The sequence below is a fragment of the Clupea harengus genome, chromosome 14 (assembly GCF_900700415.2).
Source record: "Clupea harengus chromosome 14, Ch_v2.0.2, whole genome shotgun sequence".
NCBI classification, from domain to species: domain Eukaryota; kingdom Metazoa; phylum Chordata; class Actinopteri; order Clupeiformes; family Clupeidae; genus Clupea; species Clupea harengus.
In genome coordinates, this window is record NC_045165.1 from 15,611,262 (window position 1) to 15,621,698 (window position 10,437).

Genomic DNA, 10,437 nt, shown 5'->3' on the forward strand with positions numbered 1-10,437 from the left:
TGATCCTGGGCACACTGTAAAAGTCCTAATGCAAATTGAGTTGTCATGTCTACAGAGAGTCTGTCCAAAATATACGCCCCTGACATTCCCACAATGCTGCACACCTCTGGCGGAGTGGCTGAAAATAAGCTTCTATGCGCTCTGTGACTGTTAAACACGAGCGTGTGACCTAAACCTAACCTATAAGCTGTAGCTGGGATTCCAGAAAGCTAATGTGGGTGAAAGATTCTTCATTCTAGAATGCTGCCCTAAGGTAATTCAGTTTGATGCTTTTTATGTGTCTGGATGCAACTAAAGAAGCATAAAAGAGCACAAATATTGCTTGAATGCTCTTCCCCTTGCTCCGGGGGTGTACTTTGCCTAGCGCTGTGTAAATCTATCCCAAGGAGAGATCTTTAAAAACAAGCCGACGAGACAAGCTCACCTCTTTTGTGCAGCCATCCCTCCTTGACGATCACCCCATCACCGTCCGTCATGCTGGCGAGCCGCGGCAGAGAGGCAGTCTATCCAGGGGTCCGAGATGGGGAACTGCTGCTGCTGCTGCCCCGATGCCCCCCAAAGTGTCCTTTCGAAACCGGCCGGGGGCCAACAGGAGTCTTCTTCTCTCACAGGTGACCTATGGGAGCGCGGAGGAGACTAAAGATTAGCCCTGCGGACACTCAAACATTAACATCTAGCGCGTAAACAACTCCACTGACCGGCGGAAAGAAAGAAAAAGAGAGAGAGAGAGAGAGAGAGAGAGAGAGAGAGACGCCGCTCCTTCATTTCCACTGGGACAAACAACACACAGTGGAAAAAACGTGCGGAGACAAATAGATAAATAAATGATTACGTGCCAGACGGAGGATCATTGAGTTCACCCGGGCCGGCGGATGTGCAGAAAACACCACCTGGATTACCTATTGGCTTATCATTTCATGATCTGCCTGAAAGATCATGTCATGATCATGAAAGATCGAGTCTATGTCATGACGTCTTTTTCACATCAGAGTCATTCACGGAAACCATGTCTATTTCATGACGTCTTTTTACACATCTAGGGGAGAAGTCCTTCGCCATATAGCAAAGTAAAGGTGTCCATAATGTAACGGGGACTTCGTTGAGCCAGATTTTCTACATACGATCAGATGCATTCACTTACAATGGCAACATCACAGGCAGAACAATACAGCATCAGTACTAGAGCAGCCACACCCATAGGGAAATACTTGTCAATTAAATGAGTGCAGAGCAGAGCCCTTTGAAGCTGCATGTGAACCACGTGACTCTGAGGATCGTGGTTCACCCCGCTGGCCGAGGCCGAGAGTGAGGGAGAGCGAGAGAGAAACAGGAAATCCTGCGTCTATCCCATCGACTGGATGTGAATGAGTCACACATGAAAAGGTGCCCCGAGGGTTAATACATCGGCTATTAAACCGGACAGAAAGGTGCCTTTAACGACACCACACAGACTACCCCCACTCCCTTCCTCCTCCCCCACACCATCGTATTCACGGGGGCAAATCATTACACACCGCAGGTTCATGCTCAGTCAAAATAGTGGAGCACGCTATTTTTACCCAATGGAAAAAATCTACTCAATTACCGCGCTGGCTTTGAGCACTAAATCCCAGGCTGGCGGCGCCGCTGCAGTTGTTGCCACAGGTCGAAACACAGCTGAATCAGCCGGCACGTCGTATGCGCCGGCCGTGTGTGTGAGTCACCGACAGCCACAGCTGTCCTCTTGAACTGGGAAAAGAGACAGGAGAGAGCCTCTATGGCCTCCTAAGTTGTTTCAACTTCTGGCTCCCTGGGTTTTCTTGAATGAAGACATTCAGGGGACAGATTTTGCACAAACTTTGCAAAAACACTCACAGCACCTTTGACATACAGCAGTGCCATATTTTACTACTATATATATATATATATATATATATATATATATATATAATTTGTATTCTGTATATTTCTGTACAAAGCTATAAATCTGGAAAACATGCTTGCACTGATGCAGCAGCTCCATGTGTTCTCCAAGCTCCTCGCTGACAGTGTGCTGGTCAGTGTGCTGGAGTGTTGCATCATGACTTTGCCTTAAAGGAAAGCACTGCTGTGACTACCAAACATGGAACATGAGGTCACAGACAGGAAACAACAGCACTGATGCACCGTCAGCTCTGGCCTGACTGGGGAAGCCTAAGAGCAGATGCAGTTCAAACCTTTCTAAGTTCAGCAATAAAGTGCAATGTGACAAGACCAACCAGCGAAACTGTTACCGATGGCAAAGTGTGTATTTTTAAAACAACATATCCCTTTTTTATTTCTTCCATTATCCTACAAAGAGCAGCCTTCAACACCTCCACATTCCTCCACACTCCTCACACCAATCCACCCCCCACCCCCCCCACCCCCCCCCACCCCCACACACACACACACACACACACACACAGACACACAATCTCTTCTGAGAACAGCAGTGCAGGTATTCCAGGTTTGGGGGACGCATTCAGAACCTGGGGCTTGAAACGACCCAAGTGAAACAGCCTCCAGGAAGGACTCCTCTTCCTGAGCTAATTCAGCGGGGGATCGAGCGGCCTGGAACATGTGTAAACAAAGGCCCACTCTACCAACCACCGGCTCTCTCGCAGGAAGTCATTTGTTCATTCACTGGCGGCTAGAGACTGCTCTAAGCCCAGTTTCCCTCAAGGCTTCATGGTGCTATGATCAGCCTTAAGTGATCTACTTAAACTACAGAGCGGGTACCATTTCTAAATACTCTCTCTTTTTGTTCTAATGGTTATTATGACTAGAGACTGCTGGGAAACAGAGTCACTGATATCTCCATAGCTCCATAAAATTACCAAAATCCCCCATGACATTGCATTGAGCACAGCAAGAATAAGAGAGAGAGAGGGGGAGAGAGAGAACTTTGATGTCTGTATTAAAACAGGGACAAACATTTAGAGGAATGTGAACTTCATGAGGTAACCTAGTTAAGAAGGATAACAACAACAACACCAGCTCAAAAAAATGAAAGAGGAAGGAAAAAAACAGCTGGGCGTGGTCACTGGTCATAAACAACCAGCTTGCCAGCTGGTCGGTCGGATGGACAATGTCCTTTTAAAGAATTAAGACGAGCCAATGGTGTTGCAGATCCTGAGGGAGAGAGACAGGGAGAGAGAGAGGGCATCTTCATCCCCATCAGAAATTCTGCCCCTCCATGTGTAAATGCCAACATCCTCCTACCAGGCTGCAGAGTGCTGAAGGCCACCAGGCAGAGGCCGAGGGAGAGACAGAGGCCGAGGGAGAGACAGAGGGAGAGGCTGAGGCAGAGGCAGGCCCACAGTGCCTGTGGCCACAGCCGTCGCCGACTCAAACGCAACCCCTGCAGACTCCGTCCCTCAACTCTCCGCACCCTGTCAGACGTGGCCACACACACACGCAAACACATGCTTTACACAGACATAACATTTACAGCTATCTCTACTGAGCGGCTGGAGCTGAGGAGAATAACTCACAGCTTTTCTCTCTCTCTCACTCTCTCTCTCTCTCTCTCTTTTCTCTGTTTCTTTGTCTCTGTCTGACTACCAATTCCTTATGCTAAAATTCTTCAACACAAAATACAGATAGATATCCCCAAACTCTGCTTCTCACACACTCATAGACACACCCATGCAAGAAAAGCAGCCTCAGTCCATGAGCATGCTGACACACACACTCACACACACACACACACACACACACACACACACACACACACACACACACACACACACACACACACACACACACCGGCTGAGACTGTGGGAGCAACAACACAGCACTGCTGTTAAGAGAGCCGGCACAACCACAGCAAGGGCCCAGGGCTGGGTGGAAAAGGGGAAAAGTAGTAGTAGAAGAAGAAGAAGAAGAAGGGAGAAAAAAAAGAATGTTGGCCGGCTGCCAGCAGTAACTGAATGAACCCAATACCCCGAGTGCAGGTCACACGGTGCGGCGAGAGGGGCCCGAGGGCCACGCCCACCTGCTCAGATTGGCCGGCCGCTCAATCATTCATTGTTCCGGCCCGACTGGACGGGTAAACCATTCAATGCAAATCAGTGTCATGCGACAGGGAAGCCGTACACAAACAGCAACACAGAGAGAGAGAGAGAGAAAGACCGACAGAGAGAGACAGACAGACAGACAGACAGACAGACAAGGAGAGAGGGAGATGGAGAGAGAGAGAAGGACAGCGATAGACAGACAGAGAGACAGAGTTAGGAGAAGCAGAAAACCACAGAGACAAACAGAGGAAGAACACCAAGAGGAATAGACAGACAATGAGTGGGAGGACGACAAAAACTAGGACACAGAGAAGAGAGAGAACAGCAGGGGGTGGGGGGGGTGGCAGCAAAAAGACAGACGGACAGGGCGACACTAAGCCAGTAAGGGGTAGCCTGACCGGCAGCCAGACGTCAGACGTCAGATGTCACCCGCCTCTTCTCTCCTCCTCCTCCAGCTCCATTTCCCCTCTTCCCAGAGGTGAGCAGCCACAACCCTCTGAGCCTCTACTACTGCTGCTGCTGCTGCTGCTGCTGCTGCTGCGGACATGAGAGGGAGAGACACACCACTCTGGGCTCCCTCTGTGGCCGGGCCTCGCTCATGGACATGGACAAGGGCACAATCACGATCACAATCACGATCATGGTCACGATAACAGTCATGGTCACATGGAGCGGAGTGACCTGGAGAGCATCACAAGCTGGAGCCAAGTGGCGTTGTGATAATCACCACCACCACCATCATCATCATCATCATCATCATCGTAATCAACATCATCACCATCATCTGCGGAGGCTCCTTTTCACAGGCCAACTTACACAAACACACGTGCGCACGCCCGCACACACCAGGGTTTGTGTCACCATTCATGCCAGATCACAGACAGGAAGGAGAGTGACGACTGCGTGAATGAGTGCAGAGACCGGAGCCATTAACATAATCAAATATAAGCACAGCCTCTCCCTTTGCATGCAGACGCACACATATCTAACCCCTTCAGATTACAATGACAAAGGCCTGAGTCCTGCTGTGAATGGCAGCTCCCTGACCCATGGCTTAAGGAGGACTGCAGGCCTTCCCTCAGGTTACTATGAATCAACCCGTGGGTGAGAGACATCTCATTCAGGAAGGCGAGCGCGGAACGAGAACCACCCGCCTACTCGCCTTCCTCTTTCTGCATTTGGTCTCCTGCTTCCTGTCTGTCAAACAGCTGAGCTGTTCTGATTGGCAAGGGGGACTTTCAGACTCGCTTGGGGTCTGAGCAGCTTCCTGTTTCACCCGGGCCTTGGCCATTCTGGGAGACAAATCGAGCAGACCAGACACATGAGTCTCTTCCTCACTAATACACACACACACACACACACACACACACACACACACACACACACCTCACCTTTAGCCTCTTCAGGCATCGACTGAGAGTAATCCTTTCAACACCTTCCACTTTATCATTTTGCTTATTCTGTCCCTCCACAAGTTCACTTCCATATTTTTGAGAGAGAGAAGAAAAAAAACAGTAGTAGACGTGACTGAGGCACTGAGAGATGAAGTACAGGCCAATAAAGTAAATGGACACTGGATGTTGTGGTTGGTGTCGTTGCTTCTGTTGTTGTGACACAGACACAGACACAGACAGACATAGACATAGACTGCAGGAAAGCAGTGTGAGTCAGATGATGCATGACGATGGTGACGGTGAGGGTGTCCCACAGATGATCCTCATGACGGGCAAATAACGGAGGCCGGCTCTGGCTCCCGTGGTTTTCACGCCGTACCTCGGTGGCGCACACACACAATGAGGCAGCCTGTGTAAAGGCACATTTTTCAAACAGCATTCCTGGGATTCTGCACACAACTGGGGACACTTTCTGCGTCAACAAGGCAGGCAGGAGTCTTGAGGGACGACTCAAAGTCCTTTGGCATACTTTCGGAGAAGGGAAAGGAGAGTGGGGAGGAGTGAAGAAATAGGAAGGGGTAAAAAAAACTTTCCTCAGCATCTTCCAAGCAGAACAGGATGAGTAGATCAGTAACTGCATCACTTAACCACCCCCTCCCCACCAAACCCATGTCACATGCCAGCTTTCTGCATACAAACTGTGGTCCAGCATGGTCCCATGACCACGAGGAGAAGGAAAAAAACAGAAACTATCTCCAACAAGATAAACACGTAAACGTACAGTGGCAAAAACAGGCTCCTAGGCTGGGTTGCTGTTGACTACTGTACGCTGTTGATCCACTGTTATCTACTGTACCAAGAGAGGTTCGCAAATATTATTCAACAAGGAGTCCCGCCACATCTGTTGTTGGTGGTTGACCAAAGGCTTGGCCGTCTGACGTTTTCATTCAAGCAAGAAAATATTTTCAGGAAACAATCCTCACTTGTAGCTTTGGGTCAGATCATCCTGTTGTTCAACTTCAAAACAATCGATATTTTCAGGAAAGGATCACTACTTACTAGGGCCAAACCATCCTGTTGTTCAACAGGAACACAGACATACAATCGAAGTTTGAGAACAAAAACAATCGATCACGTAAAAACTAAAAAACTAAACAAGAACAAAACGTGGCATGGCTCTGAAAAACAACCAGTGCTTCGTTGCACTTAAGGGCACCATGCGGACAAGGTGAGCTGAGACAGGGGCAGTATAAACGGTCACACGTCATCCAAAGGGGGGAAAGGGCCCATCTCACAACACTGAATGTACAGTAGGCCCACGCACAAGTAGGAAACATGGCACCAGCCGTATTACCTCATCGTTCACTGATGAATAGCAACATTTAACAGCAGTTACAGAGTAACGAGCACTCGCTTACGTTACGTTTGTATAGTGGACAACATGTTATTCTTCCTTCATCACTTTTGTGACCATGGATAAAGAGGGGCTGGACCATGCAGTAAATCATTAACGTTACCAACTAAGCAGTATACAATTGTTAATACACAATAATTAAAATCTTTAAATTATTATGATGATTATTAATCATACATTACTATGTATGAGTGACAGTCGTGCACTCGTGTTGAAAAGCAAAACGTCATGCCACACAGCAATATTTTCAATAGCCTACAGATGCACAGTATATGCCTTTCCAGTACGGACCCACTATAAAAAAGATATTTGTTGATTTATGAACAACGGCTCGAACCTAGAGCGCCTGTGTAAATGTGTTTAAACTGAAGAAAACCGTGGCCTATAAATCGTTGTGATAAACACGGCGTGCAATTCAAGACAAGACAGACTAACGTTACTACATACCTCAGCAGTCACTTTAAGGCATTTGTAGCCTTTCTCGTGTTTTTGAAGTACAGGTTGAAAGTGAAGTTCACAAGATTTAGAAAGTTCCAAAACCCATGCAATTTATGCCAACATGATTAACCCGTAGTTACCGTCTATATCTCGGCGATTTCAGTGATTTTTTGGGGTGGATTTGGGGCCTAGTCTGGGCAGATTTGGTGAGAATAACCGCATCCTATTTAATACAATGGGACCTTCCCTCTCAGTTTACAGTCGGACATACAGTCAACGTGTGAGGAGAAATGCGAGACTTTACCTGGACAAGGGTTCAGAAGTGACTCCGGAACATTGCTGAGGACTGTTTCGGTTATTTATATGGCAGATAAATCCCACAATAATCTCGGTAAAAGTGTTTTCATTTACTCCGTTTCTCTTGCCTTTCTTCCACTACACCTCCCAGTCGTTCTGTCTGCAATGCTTCTGTAGCATGGTTGTCCTCCCAGGTCCTAACGCCTACCCTTTTCGGCGTCATGGCCTCAATGACCGAGGGGCCTAACAGGCTGGCGTGGACCACTGTTGACTTTGGTTTGGGGAAAGCGAGAGAGTTGTGCATTATTAACTGTCATTGAGCTAGCTCAGTTCCGAGCCGCCACGTCATGCAAACTAACACATAAATATTGTACAACCGCACTATTTTCACTATTGTTCAGCAATATAATTTACAGATAAACATACACAGCCTCAACAATTTGCCTCAAAATATCAATGACATAGCTTCGAATTTGATATATTATTAAAGTCGAAATAAAAAAATGAAAGAAAAATTGAATATATTCCATTTGAAGAAACAAAAGCATTCAGCTCACTGTCAGAAATCCAGTAAACGTATCTATTGATCAGTATTCATAGGTATGCTGTTTATTGGAGCTCTCTCCAAGTTCCACAGTAGCTACATTAAAGTAAATGCAGAGCACCAGCTCAGGCAAAATTTCCTAGGTATGTTCATCAAATCAGAGATCACTAATAACTTTGTAACTAACACCAGTCACTGCAAACCTCTCAATCTGTCACTCTTATATACAGCACATCCTTTAAACATGTGTGTTAAGCTCACTCAACCTCAGAGGCATTTTGTTCACACTGCAGATAAAGGATTTAAGTTTAAAACTTCCAATGTTACTGTTTAGTTTACCTCAGAATTTCTCTAATCTGTCTTTCTATCTATCTATCTATCTATCTATCTATCTACCTGTTTGTCTATCAATTATCAGCTGTCCTTCAATTTATATTTATGCATCCCTGGCATCAGATAATTTTCCATGTAGTGCTGCTCAATTTACAGCACAGTTTAGACAGGTGCACAAGCACAGACCTGGCGTTGTGCCAGTGCTGCTCGAGCTTTAATAGGAGCTTGCTGCTGCAGAGGCCTAAGGCACTCCCCTTGGTGTATAGACGAATGGCTGTATAAGAGGCTCCCAATAAGGGGCCTTTCACCTTGTTCTTTTGATGTGCTGAGAGATGAGACTCCCTGAAAAGAAAGGACGACACTGAGCTGATTGGTTGGTGTTTTGTTGGCAGATGCTGAGTGTACCTGTGGAATATGTAGGTGTAAAGGATGGTGAGTTTATAAAGGACACAGCCAAATAAATTAAATCAGTGGAAGGTTTTTTTGTGTTTTTTTTAAAGCCTTTGTCACTTATAGAGAGTCTTTCCTGCAGTGGTTTGATCAAGACACAGTCCTTGAGGATGGCAGCTGGAAATGTTGGGGCCTGTGAAAAATGTATATTCAACATTTATAGTCTAAATATCAAAAATCTCTGCTGCCTGTGTTGTTGTGCTTAGAGATAGGATTTGAATTTGTGGTTTGTAACTTGCCACATAGCGTTATATTTACTTAATGAATACACTGTATTAAACATTTAATTAATGTAATCAATTAATTTCATAAACACACTGTAGTATTTTATATCAAGAGGGACTGCTCTAACAGTCTTAAAATAAAAGTTTAAAAAAAAAAGTTTATGCGTCATAATTTGAATTTTCAGCCTCTTAGTTGCAGAGTTACATTTGGAGTACAATCAAGCACACCAGGAGTACCGAGGAATATGATTAAAAATGGCGGCAAGTTTGTGCAATGCAGGGGTTTGTATCAATTTTGGTCAGGTCTAGTTTTTAACCTGTGAACTGAGAAATGAAATGTTAAATGTATAGTGCTGCTTGAAAGTATGTGAACCCCTTGAGCAGTTTAGAGTTTTCTGTTGTTTTACCATGATTTTCCTATTTAATCATCACCAGTTTTCCATACATGAAATGTCAGGTTTATGTTTATCAATTGCATGTACTTGTTTAGAGGGAATTTTGTGAGTAGCCAAAAAACTACATGAAACATGGAATTAGTGTATATGAAAAAGTAAGTGAACCCCCGGCTGCGCTGGTAAAGTCAAGCAGGTAACAGATTCGGTGAAACACATTTGGGTGCTTAATTAGTCAATAAAGCAAACCAATCAAATGAGACATCCTTAGGAAATGGGTTGGGCAACACAGATTAAAAGAGAGAGGAAACCAACCAAACTACTGTAGTGCCAAGGTGTACCCACACAGATCAACAATGCCGATAGGAAAGGAGATATCCGAGGACTTCAGGAAGAAGGTACTGACAGCCCATCAGTCTGGGGAAAGCTATAAGACCATCTCCAAAAGATTCCAGCTCCATCCATCCACTGTAAGACAAATAATTTACAAATGGAGGGCATTCAACATGACCGCAACTCTGCCTAGAAGTGGACGCCCATTAAGACCATCACCAAGAAGCACCAGAAGAATAATAAATCAGGTAAAAGCCAACCCACACATCACCTCTCTGGCAGCATCTGGGGTAAATGTACATGCGTCTACAATCAGACGAAAATTGAATAGACATGACATTCATGGGAGGGTTGCAATTTGTGCAATTTTATCTAACAGATGATGCAGAAGATGGTAAAGGATGTAAAAAATCTCTGCTGAAAAAAAGTCACTGCAGAAATTAAATATTTCCTGGAAATCTCCCAGGAATTCTGACAAACCACTTGAGTCTGACAAACGTCAGTGAATAATAGGTTGAGATTTAATTGGCCAGGGGATATATTCACATTTGTTTGTAATGTAAAATTGTTGATCTAATGTAAAAGTGATGGCCAATTTG

The 10,437-nt window shown here is 45.5% G+C and overlaps 1 protein-coding gene across 1 annotated transcript in view; it reads right to left on the reverse strand.

Annotated features, from left to right (window-relative positions):
- The window catches only part of akt1 (v-akt murine thymoma viral oncogene homolog 1), a 56,025-nt gene extending 48,235 nt beyond the window's left edge, over nt 1-7,790 (reverse strand). Inside the window, exons 1-2 of the mRNA XM_012836820.3 lie at nt 7,570-7,790; nt 425-616 (exon numbers count right to left, since the gene is read on the reverse strand). Of these exons, the coding sequence (XP_012692274.1) occupies nt 425-476 (52 nt within the window). The 5' untranslated portion in view covers nt 477-616; nt 7,570-7,790. The remainder of the gene's footprint in view (nt 1-424; nt 617-7,569) is intronic.
- Nucleotides 7,791-10,437: the final 2,647 nt, after the last annotated feature.